The sequence below is a fragment of the Bubalus kerabau genome, chromosome 14 (genome assembly GCF_029407905.1).
Source record: "Bubalus kerabau isolate K-KA32 ecotype Philippines breed swamp buffalo chromosome 14, PCC_UOA_SB_1v2, whole genome shotgun sequence".
Lineage (NCBI taxonomy): Eukaryota > Metazoa > Chordata > Mammalia > Artiodactyla > Bovidae > Bubalus > Bubalus kerabau.
This window is the reverse complement of record NC_073637.1, coordinates 8,599,700-8,623,738: the sequence shown is the minus strand read 5'-3', so window position 1 is coordinate 8,623,738 and position 24,039 is coordinate 8,599,700. Positions and strand designations below refer to the sequence as shown.

General features: G+C 41.0%; 1 protein-coding gene across 1 annotated transcript in view; it reads left to right on the top strand.

Moving 5' to 3' along the window:
• Positions 1–24,039, top strand: part of KHDRBS3 (KH RNA binding domain containing, signal transduction associated 3) — a 145,940-nt gene that overhangs the window by 77,550 nt on the left and 44,351 nt on the right. Inside the window, exons 4-5 of the mRNA XM_055545716.1 lie at positions 1,123–1,269; positions 13,239–13,378. Coding sequence (XP_055401691.1) covers positions 1,123–1,269; positions 13,239–13,378 — 287 coding nt within the window. The remainder of the gene's footprint in view (positions 1–1,122; positions 1,270–13,238; positions 13,379–24,039) is intronic.

The following is a 24,039-nucleotide window of genomic DNA, read 5'->3' as shown; positions in this document are numbered from 1 at the left end:
GTGTTGCCAGGAATCCCTAGGCTCTCTCTCTTACAGGGTAGGTTTTTTGGAGCGGCTTGCAGGGATTCCTGCCTTTTGGAAATCTCTCCGGTTGTAGGTTCCTGCTAATCTTTGTGTGTCTGTCTGATCTTAATGTTGAGAACAAAGACTGTTAGAAGAATCTGATTCTGTAATTGTTGCTCTAATGAAGGCTTGTTGAAAAAGCTCATGGAGCAAAGTTAGTGATCTGAGTCCTTTATGATCTGAGTGCCCCACCCCCCCACCTGTTTTCTTCCCCTGAATTTCATTGTATCAACCAAATTTTTTTTAATGTTTCTCATAATTAAATAAAATCATAAAAATTTTTTCATTTATTTTATTCACAGTTTTCTTCTCAGATGAGTATAGGGCCTGGCATGTGGAAATATTTTTTGAATGAATATATGAATGAGCAAATGAACATAAAAATGAATAACATTTACCTACTCATTCAGAAATATTCATTAAGCATCTACTATCAACCAAGCGCTTTTCTAGACAAAGAAGCATGCAGTAAAACAAGACAACCATGGGTTCTGCTCCATGGCAACCACTTTAAGTGAGAGATTAGAAAACGGACCAACAGTAAAGTATTTTAGATAGCGGTAAATGCACAGCATAACCAGCGCAGACGCAGGCCTGGTTGGGTGGCCAGTTTGAAGAACACAGAAGAGTTCTCTGCGGTGCCTGGGGCGGGGGTGAGCCAGCAAGGCCGGGGCGGGGGTATGGGGGTTGGTGAAGAGAGTCAGAAGAGCACAGAGGAGTGCTCTGCGGTGCCTGGGCGGGGTGAGCCAGCAAGGCCGGGGAGTGGGGGCGGTGAAGAGAGTCAGCCGGCACGCGTGGCCTTGGCTAGACAGCAGGAGGACTCCTGGGCCAGAGGCAGGACTTGAGGCTTCCTCCCATGCAGCAGGAAGCCTGTGGAGTCTCCATAAAGGCCCTGGGAATGCCAGAATCATGTATATATTTTAAATGTACTTCCTCGGGTGGTATTTGCTGCTGAGTGAATCTTTAGGACCACCATGTGTGAAATAAACTTGGTAGTTTTTATTTTCTTTTTCTTTTCTTACAATGACACCCTTTTAAACATGAGTTTTCTTTCTTCAGGAAGAAGAGTTGAGGAAAAGTGGAGAAGCAAAGTACTTCCATCTCAATGATGATCTCCATGTTCTCATTGAAGTTTTTGCACCCCCAGCAGAAGCCTACGCCCGGATGGGACATGCTCTGGAAGAAATCAAAAAGTTCCTCATTCCAGTTAGTACAGTGTTTCTTGATAATTAATTGGTACTTGAAAGTCCCCCCTTTGTTTTAAATCCTGGATAATTCTTATCAGTAATTGTTATTTGCATAGTGCTTGATCTGCCAAAGTGTCCCTGTGAATTACTTGGCATCATTCCTTCTTTTTCTGTGAGGCTAGGGATTTTGAAAGAGATAAGGCAATACAGATCAGGTGACCCAGCAAGAAAGGTGAAGAGCAATCAGTGGTGTGTGTTTTGGGTCGCAGGTCCTAGGCCTTTTTGTGACACTGAATTCACCTCACAGGTTCATTGCTATGCAGCATGAGCTCGTTGGTGCCGGCCACGAGCCGGGCGCTGTGCTTGGAGCTGGAGTGAGATGAGTGCAGCCCCGGCGTCGAGGCTCTGTGGTTTAGGGAAGGGATGGATGCAGATGATTTTTTTGTAGCATGATTAGGGTGATGGACATGAGCAGACGAGCACAGAGAGGAAGGGTGCTGTGCAGACATTTATGTTTTGTTAACAATGGGTGGTCTTTTTAATCCTTTTCAGACACCTTGATGTTGCTGAGAATGTGATAATTTTAAAGAGAATATATCCCTGTTTCCACTACAAGATTAATGTAGGCCTTCTGTATAATTTGCATGTTCTAGATTTAAAAAACAAAAACTTGGACCTGTCTAGATTAAAAAAAATAGAAATCGAACCTCTTCAGACAGTTTACTGTAGAGAAACTGTCGCCTCCGCCAACAGCTGTCTGGGGTCAGATCGTGCTCAGCAGATGCAGTAGATTGACTTGCATACTGCAGCCTGTGTCATGATTACATTATCTGTGAGGAAACTGTCATATTTATAGGAAAGCATGTTATAAATCATGACTGCCTTAGAAAAACCAGGGCACAAGATTGGATTAAGTACTTTAATTTGGGAACTTAATATAGTTAACTTTTTATTGGTTCCGTCAAGCCAGTTAAGATGATCCTATTATTCATTTAGTTTAAAAACAAAGTTTTTGAGTGCTTTCTATTTGATAGACACATGTAAACCAATAAATGACATAGCCCCTGCCCTTATGGGGCTTATGTAATGGGAGAGACAGGTTAGAATCAGATATTGATATAAATGACTTTAAAATTGCAACTCTGACAAGAGGAAGGAGGGGTTTACTCCCTTCCTGGTCCTTCACTGTGGACTGGGGAGTGCCGGCTTAGCCAAGCAGGAGAGACTGTTTCCAGAGGCGGCAGCGGCAGACCTCCACCCTGTCTCTTTCCACTCTTCCACCAAGGCATAGGTTCCAACTTCTTTCCCCTTGAACCTGAGCAGGCCAGAAGACTCTTTTGCCTAACCCAAAGTCACAAAGAATTTCTGTTGTGTTTTCTTCTTAACATTTTATGGTATTAACTCTCTGATTTATGTCTGTGATCCACTCAAAGTTAATTTTTGTGTATGGCATTAGATTTAGCATCTAAATTTATCTTTTTCTATGTAGGTATCCAGTAGTCCCAGCACCATATACTAAAAAGACAATTCTACTCCTGTTGGATTCTCGGCACCAGTATTGAAAATTAACTGCATATAAATGTATGAATTTATTTCAGGATTCTCAGTTCTGTTCAATTGATTAATATACCTGTCCTTATGCCTGGACCATGCTCTTAATTACTTCAGCCTTAGAGCAGATTTTGAAATCCAGGTTGTGTAAGTTCTGCAACTGTGTTCTTCTTTTTCAGTTGTTTTGTCTTTTCTGGCTGCTTTGCACTTTTATGTTTCTTTTACATTTAGCTTGTGGATTTCTACCAAAAAAATTTTTTTTCTTAGGGTTTTGATACAATAGAACCTGAAGATCATTTTGGGGATAATTTCCATCTTAACAGTATTACATCTTCCTGTTCATGAACTTGAAATGTCTCTCTGTTTTTTAAAAGATACTTACAATTTTTTCTCAGCTGCGTTTTATTATAGTTTTCAGGATCCAAGTCTTGCATTTCTTTTGTTAAATTTGTTTGTAAGTATTATATACTTCTCGATGTCAAAGTGAATGGAACTGTTTTTCTAAATTTCATTTTCAGATGGTTGCTGGTGTATAGAAATGGAGCTGATCTTATTTGACCTTGCTGGGTGTGTGTGCTAGTTTCAGAGTGTGGATGCCCACAAGGACATGTGATCTGTGAATAAAGAAGCTTTACTTCCTTTCCTATCTGATGCTTTCATTTTTTATTAATCTTATTGTCTTCTTTATTGCACTAACTAGAACTTTTTCAATGCTTTGTTGAATAGACGTGAAGATAGAAATCTTTTTCTTGTTTTCAGTCTTTTACTACTAAGTGTGATATTAGCTGTAGGGTCTTTTTTATTGCGACCCTTTCTCATGTTGAAGTTCTATTTCTAGTTGTTAAGAGCCTTTTTGGCTTTGGTTTTGTTTTATCACAAATGGGTATTAGATTGTGCCAGCGGGTTTTTTTTGTCCATTGAGATGATCATGTGTTTTTTCTCCTTTATTTTGTTAATCCTAGTGTGTTGCATAGTTGATTTTCAGATGTCAAGCCAACCGTGCAGTCCAAGGTTAAATCCTACTTGGTTTTAGGATTTAACCAACTTGATATATAGTCCTTTTTATATGTTGCTGGGTTTGGCTTATTAATAGTTTAAGGATTTTTACATCTATAATTGTGGGTGATATTGGTTTGTAGTACAGTATTTATATAGACAGTAACACACACATTTATTACTTTTGGTGCTGTGTTCTTTATACAGATAGAATTGCCATATGATATGATGTTGCTTCTTTTCAGCCTGAAGGACTTCCTTTAGTCTTTTTTGTAACATAGGTCTGCTAGTAAAATTGTTCTTTTTTTCTCCAAATGTCTTTATTTCACCGATATCCTAAAGTTTAGTTTACAAGCATACTTTTTTTTATTGCACTTCATTTTACTATGCCTCAGAGATACTATGTTTTTTACAGATTAAAGGTTTGTGACAACCCTGTGTCAGGCAAGTCTGTTGGCATCATTTATCCAATAACATTTGTTTACTTCATGTCTCTGTGTCACATTTTGGTAATTCTTACAGTATCTCAAACTTTTTAAAAAATTAATTTTGTGTTTGTTATGGTGATCTGTGATCAGTGATCTCTATTACTACTATTACTACTGGGACTCACTGAAGGCTCAAATAATGATTAGCAGTTTTTAGCAATAAAATATTTTTTAATTAAGGTAGGTACATTTTTTTTTAGACACAATGCTATTGCATGCTAATAGACTATAGTACAGTGTTAGACATAACTTTTCTAGGCATTGAGAAGCTAAAAATTTTGTATGACTTGCTTTATTGCAATATTAGCTTTATTGCAGTGGTCTGGAATCAAACCCACAATATCTCTGAATTATACGTGTATATATTTTTTGGTTGGTGGTTCGGAGAAGGCAATGGCACCCCACACCAGTACTCTTGCCTAGAAAATCCCATGGAAGGAGGAGCCTGGTGGGCTGCAGTCCATGGGGTCGCTAAGTTGAATACGACTGAGCGACTTTGCTTTCACTTTTCGCTTTCATGCATTGGAGAAGGAAACGGCAACCCACTCCAGTGTTCTTGCCTGGAGGATCCCAGGGACGGGGGAGTCTGGTGGGCTGCCGTCTATGGGGTCGCACAGAGTCAGACACGACTGAAGTGACTTAGCAATAGCAATAGCAATATTTTTTGGTTGGTGGTTAGGTAGTAAAAGACCATTCATCTATTTTATAACCTCCTCTATTTTTGATGAAAAGAATCATTAATTATTTTGTTCTGTACATGATCTGTTGTTTTTTTCTTGCTGCTACTCAGACTTTCTCTTTGATTTTCAACAATTTGACTTTGCTGTACGTGCTTATCTTTCTTGTTCATTAAGCTTTTGTGGATATGTGGATTTATGTCTTTCTTCAGACGTGGGTAGTTTTCAGCCGTTGTTTCTTTAGATTTTTTTCCCACCTTACTCTTCCTCCCTTACCCCCTCAACCTCTGGATTCCCATCATGTGTATGTTGGTACATTTGATGGTGCCCCAGAGATATCTCAGACTCATTTTCCTTCGTCTGCTTTTCTCTGTTTTTCAGAGTGAACACTTTTAGTTGACTTACCTTCAAGTTCACTGATTCATTCTTGTGCCATCTCAAATCTTTTGATGAACTCCTCTAAGTAACTTTCAGTTCAGTTCAGTTGCTCAGTTGTGTCTGACTCTTTGCGACCCTGTGAATCACAGCATGCCAGGCCTCCCTGTCCATCACAACTCCTGGAGTTCACTCAAACTAATGTCCATCGAGTTGGTGATGCCATCCAGCCATCTCGTCCTCTGTCGTCCCCTTCTCCTCCTGCCCCCAATCCCTCCCAGCATCACAGTCTTTTCCAATGAGTCAACTCTTCGCATGAGGTGGCCAAAGTATTGGAGTTTTAGCTTTAGCATCATTCCTTCCAAAGAACACCCAGGCCTGATGTCTTTTAGAATGGGCTGGTTGGATCTCCTTGCAGTCCAAGGGACTCTCAAGAGTCTTCTTCAACACCACAGTTCAAAAGCATCAATTCTTCGGCACTCAGTTTCGCCACAGTCCAACTCTCACATCCATACATGACCACTGGAAAAACCATAGCCTTGACTAGACGGACCTTTGTTGGCAAAGTAATGTCTCTGCTTTTGAAAATGCTATTTAGGTTGGTCATAACTTTCCTTCCAAGGAGTAAGTGTCTTTTAATTTCATGGCTGCAGTCACCGTCTGCAGTGATTTTGCTGCTGCTGCTAAGCTGCTAAGTTGCTTCAGTCATGTCCGACCCTGTGCGACCCCATAGATGGCAGCCCACCAGGCTCCCCCGTCCCTGGGATTCTCCAGGCAAGAACACTGGAGTGGGTTGCCATTTCCTTCTCCAATGCATGAAAGTGAAAAGTGAAAGTGAAGTCACTCAGTCATATCTGACTTTCAGTGACCCCATGGACTGCAGCCTACCAGGCTCCTCCATCCATGGGATTTTCCAGGCAAGAGTACTGGAGTGGGGTACCATTGCCTTCTCCAGCAGTGATTTTGGAACCCCAAAAAATAAAATCTGACACTGTTTCCACTGTTTCCCCATCTATTTCCCATGAAGTGATGGGACCAGATGCCATGATCTTCGTTTTCTGAATGTTGAGCTTTAAGCCAACTTTTTCACTCTCTTTCACTTTCATCAAGAGGCTTTTTAGTTGCTCTTCACTTTCTGCCATAAGGGTGGTATCATCTGCATATCTGAGGTTATAGTTATTTGGGGTTTTTAAAAATCTTTTTTTGCTAGTCCAGATTTGGGTCCTCTCCTGGGAAGTTTCTTCCTGCCCTGGGTATGGGTGACATTTTCCTTTGTTTACACGTCTCTTAGGTTATTGGTGAGAACACCACGTTTTAGGTGTTTTGCGATAAATCTGATTCCGATTCATTTTTTCCCAGAGGGTTGTTGTTGCAGGTTTTTTCTTTTCTTTTCTTTAATAATTTAATTGGACTGAAACTGCAGTCTGTCTCCTTCATGGTCTAAAGTTTTGTTAATTTTTTTTTTTCTCAATATTATTCTTAAGCCTGGCCTTCTAGGAGTTTTCTCTGGGTTAGCATTGCTGAGAGATTGACCAGTGAGTTGTCAGAGGTTGTGCTCAAAACCTGTATCTTTTAGGGCTTTTACCCTCTGCTGATGGAACTGGCTGTCACTGGGGAGTACAGTCAGGTTCCCATGTGTCCCAGCTTTTACTTTCTGCCAGGAGTCCTTGTATCCCCTTTGCGTGGACACACACTGTCAGGCAGAGAGCTATCAAAGCTCTCCATGGCTGGTAACCTTCTGGCTAATCTGCCAATCTTTCTGTTTGTTGCTTGCGCCACCCCAAACCTGATTATTAGCCTTGCTGACTGGTCTTCTCTGGTCATTCACTACCAGTTGCTACTGATATTGACAGTGCTGCTGGGCATGAAGCTTCTTCGTTCGTTCTTTGAAGCTGAGTGAACCTCCTCCTTCTGGTTCTTGTGGTTTACCATCCTAGTGGAACTCATGCGTCATCTGGGCTGGGAGGAGGGATGGAAGCATCCCCAGACAAAACCACCACAGGCTCCCCCCGTTCTTACCTGAGACTTAGCAGTTTTTCACAAACAGATTTATTTTATTTTCCATTTATTGTATCCCTTCAATAAGTTTCCAGAGTCCTAAAATTGTTTTTAACTATTCAGTCAGCTTTTATTGTTGCTTTTTATGGAAGAGCTTTGATAAACTCCTCAGTTACCCTGCAAGTCCCATGCTCTCTTGTAACCTTTAATTGTTTTTAATAGGTTGTTTTGTACTTTTGTCCATATAAGCATATGCAAAGTTTTGCTTCATTCTTTTTAATGTCTGCATAATATTTTATATGCATGTTTCAGAATTTAATTAGTCTTCAAATAATGAACATTTATTTTTTATAGATTATAATTTAAACACTGATCCCAGGATTAACCTTGAACGTAAATATTAGCATATTTTGGCAAACATATCTGAAGAGTACATTTCTGGCAAAGAACCCACTGAATCTTTAATAAATTACTTTTAATGATTTTATTGAAAAACTTTTTCTGATTCTCCAGGCTAACACATTTAAATAGATTCTAAATTTACTGGCTAAAGAAATCCCATTTACACATATTTAATTAGAATTCTAATCCATTTTCTGCTCTTCACAATTGATGACAGTGTTGGTGTTAGTGTTATGATAGTTTCACTTTTCAGATGGGGAGTTGAAGTGATAATTTAGTAATGACTAGTTTAAAATGTAAAATTGTAAAAATAATTTAGTCTGTAAGCTGCCACCTATGACTTGGTTTCTCTACTGATTTAAAAACATTATTTCAAAGACCAATAAAATTGTAACTACAGTGTGTATATCAATAGTGTCTTGTGTGACATCAGAAGAAAGTTATGTCATGTCTAAAGAACTTGTCAAAAATTACATAGCTGCTCTGCAGTTGGTTAAATTCAGGCTAAACCTCAGATGTGATTGACTTAGATTCCATTTTTTTGTTTGTTTTCCCTCCTAACTACATTATCTACTTTAAAATTTACTTTCACACAGATGATGTTTAAAATAAGCTTTTAATTCTACTTTTTGTGGCACCATTGTAAATTACCTAACTTTACTTAGAGCAAAGCTTTTGCTTATTTTTTTTTTTTAATTTTTAATGTATTTCTAATGGGGCCTCAGTTATGTTCTTTTTCCCTGAATCTGTTTTTAACCACATAAAATTTTGTGTCCTGCTTTCTAACACTTCTTAGTAGGGCCAATACGTAGCATTTACATAGCACATTTTATTTAGAATGTGCTTTAGAAATAATTTATTAATCACACATTTTTAGTAAAATGGCAAGGAACATGTTGATAGGCTTATTTTAAAGAAGTTGAAATAACTATAGATTCACATGACTTCTGAGGTCATGATAGCCCAGATAAGTTAGAGAACCTGTATTTGCAGTAAAATCTAGACTCAGACCTTAGCCTTCCTTGCTAATGGTAATGACTTGAATTTTTCTTCATTTACCTTTCTTCCTCTTACTCTGCAGGTGTTAGCTGGTTATGATGTGAACTTCATTTTTGATTGGTGTCCATATTATTTTCTTACTTCACAGTGCTTTCTCCTACAAGTTGTTTTTTGCACTCTACTTTTGAAAAGTAAGGAAGAGAGCGTTTGTTTTTTAGTGACTCAGTCATGTCCAACTCTTTGTGACCCCATGGACACGCCAGGGTTCCCTGTCCTTCATCATCTCCCAGAACTTGCTCAAACTTATGTCCATTGAGTTGGTGATGCCATCCAACCATCTTATCCTCTGCCGTCCCCTCCTCCTCCTGGCTTCACTCTTTCCCAGCATCAGGGTCTTTTCCAGTGAGTTAGCTCTTCGCATCAGGTGGCCAAAGTATTGGAGCTTCAGCTTCAGCATTTTATCTTTTAATTTGAAATAATTCAGGATACTGTCTCATCTGAGTCTTTTATTCATACTCAGATTTGCTTTGTTTCTTCTATCATCAAATCCTTCCTTCCTTCTTCAGACTGTAGTCCTTCTCTCTTCCTCTTTGTAGCAAACAACTGGGAGAAACTGGCTCCTTTACTGTATGTGGGACTTGTTCCCATTCATTCTTCATTCTACCCGAATGAATTCTAGCTCACTCACTGTTCACCAAAATGATTATGAAGTCAGTACTGCCTCTGTAGTTAGTGAATCCCACAGAGTCAGTGCCTGGCTTCTTATTGATGTGAATGCAACACTGACTTGCTGTGGCTTTTGTAGCGTGATCACCTACCTGTCCCTCTTGGGCTCTCACCACACCTTCCTGTCTTCTTTGTGAGGTCCTCCCACTTCTGCATGTTGGTGTTCAGAGCGGTGTCTTCAGCCCTTCTCTCGCTCTGAGATGGTTTCCACACAGCCCTGCCTGCTGCCGATGCTGTCTACAGATGGATTCTCGTGAGAGGTCCCCACAGCCACCTGCAAGCTCAGCTGTTCTTTAGGAGCACTCAGCAAAGAGAAAATGAGCCAGCTGGGAAAACCAGGCCCAGGCTTCCTGCTGTCCCTTCCCAGTGGACTTTTGCAGGACTCGTTGATTCTCCCAGCAACACCATGTGACGACACTGGACTGTTCATTCGAACCAGGGAGGCTCCCCTGAACCTTGGGTCCAGGGTTTTTATTGCAGATGAGTCACAAAGGTGTGCAGTGCCCCTGACAAATGCTCAGAGGCCAGCACCAGAATCCCCCTTTCTGAGCCACAACAGACATTCCCCATTGGTCATGTTCCTGAGACAGATTTATCTGGCCAAGTGGGTACAGCCTGACCTCAGGCCTCAGGCACATGGAAGCAGTCTTAATAGGCAGAACCCATGACAGATTCAGAGGTTCTCTGCCAAGAGCCCACCATGGGCCAGCCCTGACGACACACCCTACTCTGTAATGTGGGGGCCTGTGTAACTCTTCCGTGCCCACTTCTGTATCCCTCTCTTTGACTTATAAGTTTTCATTTCCTCTATCTGATTGCTATAGAATATCTCAATTTTTATATACTATACACCATTTCAGACTCAACCTGCACAAAATATCTAATATATTACCATATCTAATAAAATTAAGTATTATAAATAACTCCATGTCTAAATCTCTTCCCACCCTTCCTGCCACATCCATCCCTATTCCAGGTCATCTTTACCACATCCTGGCATTACTTAACTACTTCCACCTAATGTTTCTGCCTCCAGTAGGTTTTTTTCCCCCCCTTTTATTATCTTTTTTGAGATATAAATCACACAGCATAAAATCTCATATAAAATATATGATTCAGTGGTTTTTAGTGTATTCCATAGTGCTGCAACCATCAACATAATCTAAGTTAGAACATTTGTAATTTTTGTGGCAAAAAATAGAGGGCCCACTTTATTTTTTTGATGTGGATATTCAGTTGTTGCAGCACCATTTGTTGGAGACTATTGGAGAATCAACTGACTGTACTTGATATCTTTGCTCTCAGTTTTATTCCATTGATCTTTATGTATTATTTAAGTCAGTATCATACTGTTTCAATTACTATAGCTTTACTGTAGTTTTTGAAATCAGAGCATACAGTCCTCCAACTTTGTTCTTCCTTTAGATAGTTCTGGCTATCCTAGATTCTTTGGATTTCCATGTAAATTTTAGGATCAGCTTGTCTATTGCTGCAAGAGGCCAGCTGGAATTTTAATAGGGATTTCCTTGAGTCTGTAGATCATTTGTGTATGTTGTGGGGGGAGGGGGAGGGAGGTAGTTATTGTCATAAAAACAACGGTGAGTCCTCCTATCCATGAACATGAGGTATCTTTCCTTTTACTTAGAGTTTTTAAAATGTATTCCACTATTACTTTGTACTTTTCAATATACAGATCTTACCTTTATTTTGTTAATTTACTTCTAAGTATGCTATTCTTTTTGATGCTACTCTAAATGGAATCTTTTTTTTTTTATTCTTGTAATGCTCATTGTTAGTATAAAGAAATACAACTGATTTTTGTATGTTAATCTTGTATCCTGCAACTATACTAAACTCTTTTATTGGCTCTCATGTTTTTGTGGATTCTTTGTGTTTTTCTGTATATAGGATTATGCCATCTGTAAACAGAAATTATTTTGTTTCTTCTCTTCCAATCTGAATACCATTAATCAAAAGTGCCAGAAATATATATCCTGTCTTGTTCCTGGACTTAGGCTGACATTTTCAGTCTTTTACCATTAAATATGGTATTAGCTATGGGTTTTCTTAGTTTGTTGGGTATTTCTATAATGAAAGTATGTTGGATTCTTCTGTCAAATTTTTTCTTGGTATATTAAAAGTACTAAGTGATTTTTGTCCTTTATTCTATTATTATGGTATTATGTTAATGATTTTCACATGGGTTAAACCAAGCTTGCAATCCTGGTATAAGTTCTGCTCAGTTCTTGTGTATATTTCCTTTTTCTATTGTTCATGCTAGTGGATTTGACTTCTTAACACTTTTTCAAGAGCTGTTGCATCTGTATTCCTAAGAACACTCTTTTGCAGATTTCTTGTAATGTCTTTGGTTTTGGTATCAGGGCAACAATACTTACTTCATAGAATCAGTGAGGAGATGTCTCCTCCTTTTTAGTTTTTGGAAGTTTGTGAAGGATCACATTAATTCTTTTTTAATTGTTTGTGGGGTTCTCCAATGAAGCCCCACAGACTTAGGCTTTTATTTGCAGGACTTTAAAAAAAATTTTTTAGTACTAATTTAGTGTTTTTACTTGTTACTAACTGTTGATATTTTCTATTTCTTCTCCGTCAGTTTTGATGGTTAGTGTCTTTCTTGGAATTTGTCCGTGTCATCTAAGTTATCTAACTTGTGGGCACACAGTTGTTCATAGCATTTTCAAAATATAAACCTGAATATGCAGCTCCCTTTCTTAAAGTAAATAATTTTTAGTACCATAATTTCCAGACATTTGATGTCATATTTAAAATGACTTAAATCTTTACTTGATTTGGTTTCAGCTTTCCTTTCCACTTTGAAGACCACTCCTCCACTCCAGACTGTCTCTTGTAGTTTAGCCATATAGCACTTCTTTCAGTTCCCTGGACACACTTTTACTCTGGATTTTAAAATATACTTTTCCCTCTGTCTAGAATACTTTACAGCATCCCTTCTGGTAACTGGTTCACTCACCCTTAGATGACATTTCTTGTAGAGAATCTACTCTTAACTGTCCATGGTTGAGTTAGATGGCCTTCCTTTTTGATCATATAGACCTGAACTTTCTTTTGATTGTAAAACAGACCACACTTGTGTTTATTACATGTTTTTCTTGACAATTATTGAATGGTATTGGGGATATTATTAAGGAAAGGAGAGAAATCAAGGATAACTCCCAAAGTTTCTGAGTTGAATATTTTGAAAATAATGTAAGAGCAGGTTTTCAAGAACAAGATGATGTATTCAGTTTTGGAAATGCCGAATTTTGCAACTTGAACAATATCCAAATGGATACGTACAAAGAAAGTGCGTGCATGCCCTTCTTAGTTTCAGTAAAGCTGCCATGTTGCCTCTTTGTCTTCCTCCTTTCCCCTGTCAGACTGAGTCCTTGGCTGCAGGAACCATGCGTGCTCCCCTGGGTTTTGTTAGTTGGCACATCATTTATGCTTAGTAACTACAAGTTGACTGAGTTGTAAATAGTAATATCCATATATCAGTTACATGATATTTTAATTTTATTATAAATATTTCATTTGGAGAGTATGCCCAAGAGAAGGAGTTATGGCTGACCATAGAAAATTTTAGTTTAGGGGGAAAATTCTGTTTGGGTTTTTCTCTTTACAACAGTTCATTCATATATTTTCATTTCAACAGACTCAAATCTTATTTTATCTTTTTAAACTATTTTCATACACTTTTTCTATTAAAAATTGTTTGCTTCTTGTCATAAATGCTTTGCTCTCTTCTGTTTTTTGTGTAGGACTATAATGATGAAATCAGGCAGGCACAGCTCCAGGAATTAACATATTTGAATGGTGGTTCCGAAAATGCCGATGTCCCAGTGGTTCGAGGGAAACCTACCTTACGTACAAGAGGTGTACCAACCCCAGCAATAACCAGGTAGGTGTGATTAATTGACTTGCCTTGTTGTTAGAATGTGGTGTCATGGCAACAGTTTTCCTGTTTTCTTTACTAACAGGAAAGCAGGTCTACCAGTGTGTTGGTACAAAGCCTGCGGGAATGCTTTCAGGCAATATGGTATCATATTAAGAGTATTCATTTGGACTGCAGTATTCTTGGGTTTAATCCCTGGATCAGGAAGATCCCTGGATGGAGGAAATGGCAACCCACTTCAGTGGAAAAAATCCCATGAACATAGGAAAAATTGGGATTCATAGAAACATTGGAAAATTCCCATGAACATAGGAACCTGGTGGGCTAAAGTCTGTGGGGTTACGAAAAGTCAGACACAACTGAGCATGCACATTCCTGGGCTTAAATATGACCTATACCACTTACTAGCTAATGAATGATAAGTTTATTTAATCACTCTCATGTTATTAATCCCTTAATTCTTTAAAATGTAAGCAATAGCTTTGATGCACAAATGGACGTCATGGAAGCTTGTGCTTCCTTTTGAGTGCAGATGGTATCAAGCTAGTTCAGAGCCACATCTCCAGTGGTGAGCAGTATCAGGTACCAGGTAAATGCCCCCATGCCTGTTCTCGTTTTATTTCATGTAGCTGCTCTGTGGTATCTGATACTCCGGATCTCGTCCAGGCACACTGAAATTTTATTTTTGTCTCAAAATAATGATTCATGACCCCTTTAAACATGAAAAATGTTTTAATGAATTACAAGTCAGTTGAAGCAAACTGTAGATTAAGATATGACTCTCAAACCTATTTGAGCATTATTTTTAATTTTTTAATTTTTGCCCTCGAAAGAACCCCATGGAAATTAGTCACACAGATTTTCTTTTTTTACTAGTGACTACATGTATATTTTCAGTTAGTTTTGCATGAAATAATTTTAAATAGGCTTATTCCATATAACCAAGTGCATTTGGAGGAATAACAAGTCAGTTCCCCTGGGGGGTGTTGCGGATCAGCACCCTGTCAGAGCAGTTACAGACAGGTGTTATTGCAGTGTAGAATAAACACAGACCTGGGCACGGTACCAGGTGGGTTTTCTCTATAAAACAGGCTAATAATAGGATTGCTGCAGATGATATAATGAAATAATTTATGTAGCTGTTCAATAAATGGTAAATCTCTTTCATTTCCATTTCTCCTAATGTTAAATAATTTACTTGAAATCATAAAAAATTACATATTTGCTGTATTAGTTTCCTGTGGCTGTTGCAGTCAATTACTACCAATTTGATGGCTTTAAGCAATAGAAAGTGGTCACAGCTCTGGAGGCTAGATGTCTGCAGTCAGCTAAAGGAGGCCACAGCCTGGGTGTTGACAGCTTTCCCCCTGGAGGTGGTAGCAGGAACCCTTTTCTGGACCCTGCCAGCTTCTGGGCCTGTGGGCGGTCCTCGCCTTGAGTCCATATCTGCTCTCTCTCCTTCGCCTTGTCTTGCTCAGCGCCATTGGCCCGCCTTCCCTAGGGGAGCGCGTGCCTGTATTTAGAGCCTGCCTGGAGTGTCACACCCGCCAAGGCCCATTTTACCCCTTGGATGGAGAGCACAGGGCGCGGGCAGGGCATCGCTCTAGGGGGTGCTCTGTCCCCAGATCAGACCTCTCATTGTACTGTCTGGTTGTCATGTTTTCAGTTACGTAGAAAATGCTACCTTGTGAACAGGCAGGGAGGCAGAAACTTTCTGTTCGGGGAGTGTAATGTATAGAGAAACCCCTCCATCCACCCAGATGAAAAAAAAAAATATTCTTGATGACAACATATGCATTGCTTACCATTTTAAGCTTTTCCGTTGCCTTGGTGGTTGATATTCTTGGATAGAATTGCTGTTCAGTTCACAGGTCAGAGCCTGTGGTTTAGTGTGTGGAGTCGTGGCTGGCTGTGCTGACTGAACCCCTTCATGAGGGTACTTCAGGACTCTGCTTCCTCCCTCCATGTGACCCCATGGTACCACATCTTCCAGACGCTCTTGTTAAACAGGATTAAATTCATGTTCCTCTAAGAGGCATACAGTGCCCTTCTGTACTGTTCTTAAGACCTGTCTCCCAACTGGTCTTTATTCATTACTGTGCCGTGTTCCCTGTGTTGAGCACCTAGCCCCACCCCTGGGTGGATGTGTGTGCTCCCCGCTTCCAGACCTTTGTTCACATTGTTCCTGCATCTGCAGTCCTCTCTCCGCCGCTCAGCTGTTCAAATCCTACTTGTCTGTGCAGCCAACTTACTTCCACAGGCGCTCGCAGCGCGCCCACTGCTGGCAGCACTTCCTGAGCACATCGCAGAGCTTGACTCGGTCACGCCTCACCACAGCCCTGTGAGGCGGCTGCTGCTCTGCTCGTCACCACGTCACAAATGAGGACAGCGGGCAGGGGACCCGGGGGGAGGCGGGCAGTCTGGTTCCGGAAACCTGCCTCTCCCTCTCTTTGAGCCTCCCCTTAAGTTTTCATTCAGAATCTTGTTTTTTTCTTCCACCCATTCTTCCCTTGCCATTTTTCCATAGACATTTCATTCTGTCACTTTTGTTATATTTTAATTACAGCACGATTAATACAAACTATGGTGAAAAGTTTGTATTTTTACTACTTTTCCTCATCAGATCATATGGTAACTTTCTATAAGTTAATATTCATCTAACAGAATAAAAGTTAATTGATACAGAAAGTATTATGGTAGAAAATTACAAAAATCCTAAGAGTGAGATTGATTAATACACAAAAAGGTGCATGTTGTTTTGTAAGGTTGGCAAAATTGGTCTTCAGATTATGCTTTGTCCTTTCTAGTGGCCAGAGCTGAGGAAAATACAGTTATAGAATTCATGATGTCTAAATGGCTAAAAACAGTCATAAAATGAAAGACAAATGTACTTACTGCATCCTCGCACTTTAGTCCTGGGACTGTTGGAAGCTCCTTGGTGGATCTTCACCACACTGAACACCTTGGAAGTCTTTTTGATTTTCGCTCTAAAATTATCCATAAATCTACTTTTCTTTGATCCTCTTTCTCATTCTGCATTCCGGCCAGACTGGTCTCCTTTCTGTTCCTCAAACAGGCCATCCCAGTCTCTCTCCATGTCCCTGGCCTTCCTTCCTCCTCCCCCGAAGGCCTGTCTGCAGTCGCCTGCCCACCCCTCAGCACCTTGCTCTCAGTACACCCAGGCACCTTTCCGAGAAGCCTTTGCCGTCTCCTTGTTTGAAAGGGCCGCCGTGTAGCCCAGGAGCCAGTCCACACACCCTTCTTGGTTATGTAACAGCATTTATCAAACTGAATTTACCTTTATGACTTGTTCACATTTTCATTGGTGACTCCTTCAGTTCAGTTCAGTCGCTCAGTTGTATCCGACTCTTTGCGACCCCATGAATCGCAGCACGCCAGGCCTCCCTGTCCATCACCAACTCCCGGAGTTCACTGAGACTCAGGTCCATCGAGTCCATGATGCCATCCAGCCATCTCATCCTCTGTGGTTCCCTTCTCCTCCTGCCCCCAATCCCTCAGAGCATCAGAGTCTTTTCCAATGAGTCAACTCTTCGCATGAGGTGGCCAAAGTACTGGAGTTTCAGCTTTAGCATCATTCCTTCCCAAGAAATCCCAGGGCTGATCTCCTTCAGAATGGACTGGCTGGATCTCCTTGCAGTCCAAGGGACTCTCAAGAGTCTTCTCCAACACCACAGTTCAAAAGCATCAATTTGTCGGCGCTCAGCCTTCTTCACAGTCCAACTCTCACATCCATACATGACCCTTAAAGGACCTTGTGTCTCTAATACATGGCATATAGGACTCAGGAAATAAATGTTGAGTGAATTCAGTACGTTTGTGAATTCCTTAGACTCTTCTGATGGAGTGTTGACATTTACAGTATTGTTAGTGTAGTTCTTGTCTGCCACGTGCCTGATTTACTGTGGGAGTCGCCTGTTGGGACTGGTCACGCGGATGGCACCACTGGGGAATGTCTCAGTGGAACAGGTCATTCCTGGAATCTTCTTGCATGTTCCCCACTGTTCTCACTTTAGGATACATTTCTGCTAAAAGATGTAAATGATCTAAAATTAAATCCTGCCATAGGGAGTAATATGTACTTTAATAAAACCTTTTCATTCAGTTTCAGATGAGGACTAAACTCACGCCTTTCTTACTAGGAGATAAGCAGGTTGCCTTTTTTCCAGTCTACCCTGTGCCGACTGTGATGCGTCACTTCAGTCCTTGCAAGGACCCCAGCAGAGGAGTGTCAGGGAAAGTAGGATTGACGCCACTCCAGGCAAACTTTTGTTTAGTTTTATGTTTTTCTCCATAGGGTTTCTACCCCTTGTTTTGCTGCTGCCTGGATGGTCTGGGCCAGACAGATCTGAGCCCTCAAGGATGCTCCCTTCCTTCCACTCTGCAGAACAGCCAGCTGGTTCTGTGTACCTTTTCCACTGGCCTTGTCTCTGACCCCTCTGCCTCTTTCCCCGAGTAGCAGGCAGTGTTCTCTCCTTGCATTTGTTACCAGAGACAGCAGGGGAAAAAAGTGAATACAGCCTGTCTCTCTAGGTAGTAAATACACATTCTCCAGTGTTGGGTGCTACATGTGGTGGGTTTGTTTCAACTTAGGACATGAGGCTGACCTTATCAACTCAAGACCTTTTATCAAATGGGGGAAATTTCAGCTACGGTTTCTTCACATATTTTGCCTCCCCCTTCTCTCTTCTCTTCTTGGATGGCAATCTCAGGTTAGATCTTCAGACTGCACTTGCCAGCCTTTGTGTCTAGTGCAGGACCCTGCAGCACACTCGCAGGCTGCCATGGAGAGTTTAAACTGTCATGGGGCCACCTCAGAGATCTGCAGCTTCCAGACGCTGCGTGAACTGTCAGCGTAAGGTGATCATTTGTCGTCTTAACATTAGATCATGCCTCACTGATATTAATGATATTGTGTTTTTATATGGCTGGCACGTCAGCAGCTGCTGATAAATTCTAGCCACAGTCGCGTTGACTAGTGGGCACCACATAACTTCTCAACCATGGGATCAGACGGGACGTGGTCACCCTCATTTTCGCATCAATACTAACCTTCACGTGGTACCTATTCTCTTTTTAAAATGGATTATGAATAATATCATAGATACTGAAGATTGTTTTAATGAGAGAAAATGATATATTTTTCTCCACAGTAGGTGAAGTTATGAGAAATGTTATTGGGAAAACTGAATAGTTAATATATGGGCCATAAATATTTCACCAGCATATGATATGATTTACATTAATCTACCAATCTATATAAAAAGTCCTTTTTTATTATTAAGGAAAGGCTGGAAATAGGAAAAATGATCTATTTCTTTTTCTACTAAATTATAAGTTTCCAATTGGGAAAAAACCTGTTAATTTGGGATGGTATATAAATTGTTTGATTCCCTCCTGGATTTGCCTTCTGAGGACCTTGTACCACCTGACCTATCAGAACTGTCTCACCCCTTCCTTCCAACTGTGTCTACTGTCCGTGCCCTTGAAACCCAGGCAGGGATCAGGACACACGTGCTCCTCGCTGCAGAGGCTGGAGGACTTTCCCTGGAAATGAGCTTCTCTGCTTGTCTTGCCGTAAGCCCAGAACTATCCCTCCGTCCTCAACATGCACTGTCTTTCCTCCCTCGTGCTCTCTGAGTTAGTATAGCCATACTAGAGTGGATTAAGGAGAGACAGGAGAAAAGCCTGTAAAATCGCCTTAGTAGGTTTGGGGAAGACACTAACTGAGGCAAATAACATGGCAAACAATGAGAAAACTTACAACTAGAACTTGTCTTGTAAATGCCAGCTTGGAACGCAGCACGGTTCTCCTGGTCACAGCACCAGAGCATCCTGGCTCTTCAAAAGTTTAATCAATTTTTTTCCTTTTTGAACGTGAAGTCAGTTTCTGCTGTTAGGTCATTTAATGTCACACATTTCCTGAGCTCTTTCTGTGACAGGACGTGAAGTTACACAGATGGTGACCGAGTCATTGTCCGGCCGTTCAGGGAGAGTAAGAGGAAAGTCAGAGAAGTGAGTAGTGATGGCAGACTGGCTGAAAAGAGGACGAGGAGTATGAAGAAGAGTGAAGTGAAAGAGAAATGAAAATGGGGAGCGTGAGCACTCACACATTCAGGAGAGCGAAGTCATCCCACACAGAGGGGCCAGGGCTTGAAAGCAGGAAAGTGGCGCCATATGCCTGGAATTGGAGTGTGGCTGCAGGAGAATCAGAGTCACCCAGGCCCCTCCTAGTGGGTGGTCTCAGGGGACTTCCCTCACTAAGCCTAGTTTCTTCATCAGTGAAACGGGGACAGAACATGGAGCACACAGTAATCCAAATCCTACTTAATTTTTTTAACTGTCCCATTGAAGCTTAGACTATGGCACAGTTCCTTTTCTGATTACTCATAATGACCCCTCACTAAAAATTGAAGCCTGGTGGGCTGCTGTCTATGGGGTCGCACAGAGTCGGACACGACTGAAGTGACTTAGCAGCAGCAGCACAGATACTTCTTACAGTTTCTCCTCCGTCATCAGTTGAGCAGAGAGTTTTCTTGTCCCTATATGGTCAAGCTGGGTCCACAGATTATTGTTTATGTGTGCAGAGAGCATGTCCTTAGGATCACTAGATTACTGAGCTCACGCGCAGGATGTGGGGCTCATGCCACCATTGTTTCATAATTTGGGGACATGTCTCATGTTTTTTTCATGGTTTTGTTGCTCAGCAAGCCTGCTTGGTTTTGTGGTTAAGCAAACCTGCTTTCTTGGGAAATCGTTAACTTACAGGAGTCTCCCATATTTTTTCTATGGATACTTACAATCACCTAGGGGGATTAACTGTTTAACCCCTGTTTTGTCCCTTCACTCTGTCCCTATCAGATGAATCACAGGGGAAAGAAGAGAGATAGCCAGCAGGTTTCATAACAGGTCTGTAAGCTTTGGATCCAAGCCACACACAGCAGCACTTGAGAGCTTGCTGGACATACAGTCTCAGTCCCAGACTAGACCTCCTGATATCGACGCTGCCCTGAGACCAGGCCCAGGTGCTGTGGGTGCTGAAGTAAAGTGTGAGAGGAGAAGCGGGCCCAGCCCCACGTGCCAGGATCTGCAGAGGTGCTCCGGGTGAGAGCTGCCCCAGTCCTCTCTTCAGAACGTCAGTCTCCCTCGCCCTGGCGGTTTCTTATGTTTAGTCTGAGGGATTGAGACCTTAGGCTGCATTTACCTTTCCCTTCTGTCTGGCCTCTCATTCCCTTCTCAACCTCTGGCAAGAAAAAAAATCTCAATGATTATACTTGACTCTTAGAAGCACACACCATCAGAGATGAAGAAAAGCTGTCACACGTGTCAGGGATTCTGTGGGAAAGTAAAGCACCCCTCAGGTCATTACTGCATCAAGGCTGATCCCCGGATGGATCTCAGAGAGGGCTTTTCTTACTGTGACACCGGCTAGACCTTGAGTAGATCCACAGGCCCCTGCTATGATCAGCTAAAGGCCCTTCTCTTCCTGAGGCCCAGGCCTCACGCAGCTAATAATGCTGGAGCTGGCTTGAGCTAATTCACCAAATTCATTGTTTTGTTCTGTACTTTTGCTTCTCATAAAATATATAGACAAAAGCCAAACACTGTGATATACGTTTGTACCCTTATTCTACCACACTGCATTACTGCTGCTAAATGTATAGAATGTCCGTAAGCATGCTGCTGCCGAACGTGTAAGATGAGACCTAGTGCAAGCTGTACCTTCTGCCGTCTCTCTCCTCACTCTTTGGTCTGCAGCCAGAAGCACAGTATTAAGGACAGAGTGCACATAGTGATCGCCACTTACTGAGTGCCTGTTTTTCTTGGGCACTTACTTGATATAGTTGTAACCCTCACAACTATTCTACGAGAGCTGGATCTTAATTACTGGATCAGTGGATGGGAAACCCAGGCTCAGCAACCCAGTGATGACAGGACTAGGTCTGAGTTTTGAGGCTGAGTGTGTTGGAACCCAAAGCACGGGCTTTTTCATTATATCCTAAAACGTCTTACTAACATATAAACTAAATAATTAGTTCCTAATGGATCAATAACTTTTTGTATTCATTCAAAGCACGGTTCCCAGGGAAAAAAACTTGTTTCGATTATTTTCATATCTGACCTGCAAAACCAGAAATCAAGGTCACTGTGCTGAAAAATGCAAACACACAGAAGCATTACAATCACACACATTTGTCAGCTTATGAAACCGTGTACTCAGATGGGTTAGGTTTCTGCTTTTCCATTATCCCTGTTCTGAGCAGTGCAGCACCCAGTCCTGTCTATTTGAAGCAACTTTTCAAGTAAACAATTAGCGAGTTCCCATTGATTATCATTTTGAATCTCATCTCACAGACGCATTTTCTGCTCTCACCCCATGTCGTCAATCCTGCCAATTAGCTCTGCCCTGAGCTTGATCTGCAGCGTTGGGTGAGCGTACACGGCAGTGCAGCGGGATGTGTATGCTGGCCGTGCCTCCATCAAGACTTCCCTCGCCAAGAGCCTCATACAGCACTAAGGCTGTTCTGCTTCACACCCTTCCTATGGGGTTTCAGACTCAGAGAGATGAATCTTCAAAGTGTCTTTTGTAGTAAGGGTCCTGCGCTACATGCATCACATGACTCGTCTGAAACTCTGTAACGGGTTCTTTAGTGTAATTCCTATACCCAGTGGGCACATAACCTAACAGTGTTGATGCTGATGGGAAAGAATTGTGAGGTTCTTAAATATAAATTTATGTTTTCAATTTAAAAGACTTGAATTTATACAGTCAAAAATATTGAATATTTTGTGATTGATATAGTGCCTTGGATGACAGGGATGGGATATGAGATAAAGAAGCAGGAGCCTTAATTAGTTTGATTATACAAGGAATGACTGACATAACACAAATGAGTCAGATGTACCAGAAGTAGAAACTATTCTCTAATTACATTGAAGATTTTTTTAGATAGATAATGGAGATAAAAAGATGAGTAAGACTAAAGATATGATGTCTGTCAATACAGTTCAGAGACATCGAAATTTGTTCAAGTTGTTTTGAGTAGGAAGTGTGCTAAATACTGTGTGTGCCCTGTGCCATTTTCCCTTCCCCGTAACACCAAGAAGAGAGTGCTCACAGCTGAGGAAACTGTCCTGGGAAGTTCAGACCCTTGATGAATTTGAATGTTAACTGGAGGGCAGAGTTGTATAACCACAGTCAGGAATCGCATTCAGATCTGAATCCAGCGTCCTCATTCTTGACCACCAATTTTACTGCACCAATTTTTATGGCCTAGTATTTAAATATATATATATATATATATATATATATATATATATATATATATCTAACTTACAATGCTTGAAAAATGGATAACACAAGTTCCCTAAAGGTGAAAGTCATATATTTTGCTTTTTTTTTATGATTTTGACAGTTTTGAGGACTACCAATCAGGTTCTTTGTAAAATGTTCCTTGTTTGGGATTTGTCTAATATTTTTCAGATTAGCCTAGGCTTATTAGTTTGGGGAACAAAAACCACAGGGTAAATAGCTACTTTTATTATATCATATCATGGAAACATACTGTTTGCATGGCTTATCACTGTTAGCCACTTAGCAAGTTTCAGTTACTCATTGCAGTTTACAGGAAAGCTGTTGACTTATGACCTTTGTATTCCAAGACCATATTTCATGTGCTTGTTAGTTCTGGTTTACTGTTTGCTTGTATGGTTGCTTTTTTTTATCTTGATCTGGTTGGTTCTTTGGAAACTTGTACAGAGAAATGATGTCACCTGCAAACAAAGTTTTGTTTCTTCCTCCACAATCTTGAAAGTTTTATTTCCTTTTTGTGCCTCATTGAGTTAGGTAGGACTTCTAGTACAATAGGAATGGTAAGGCTGGACATCCATGCCTTCTTCCTAATCTTAAGGGGAAGCATTCAGTCTCTCACCATTTGATGTGTCATTAGTTATAGGTTTTTTGTAGGTATTCTTTTTTAACTTGAGTGAATGTATCTCCATTTGGTGAGATTTTTTAAATCATGAATGACCTTGTATTTCATTGAATGCTGCTTCTTCTTTATATGATCTTAAGATTTTTCTTCGTAAGCCTTCTTGGTGTGATGGATGGATCACATTGATTCTCATTAATGTTGAAGCAACCTTCGATGAAAGTAACTCAGTTGTGTCCAGCTTTTTGCAACCCCATGGACTATACAGTCCATGGAATTCTCCAGGCCAGAACACTGAAGTGGGTAGCCATTCCCTCCTCCAGGGGATCTTCGCAACCCAGGGATTGAACCCAGGTCTCCTGCATTGCAGGCAGTTTCTTTACCAGCTGAGCTACCAGTTGAAGCAGGCTTGCTTACTTAGAATAAATCTTACTTTATTTTCGAGGATTTTTGCATCTTTGTTCATGGGAGATACTGATTTATAAGTTTTTATTTCCATTTTATAATATCTTTAATGTCTTTTATTTCTCTTTGGACCACAGATCTCTTCCTAGGGAGGTCAGAGACCACCTAGCCCAGCCCTGTCACCCTTCTCAGCCTCTCTGTCTCCCAACACCTTGGCCAGTCGTGACTCCCACAGGTGGACTTAGAAAAGAATATCTTGGGAGACACCTCCTGTGATAGGTCCCCATGAGGGCTCAAGGCCAAGTTGGGGCC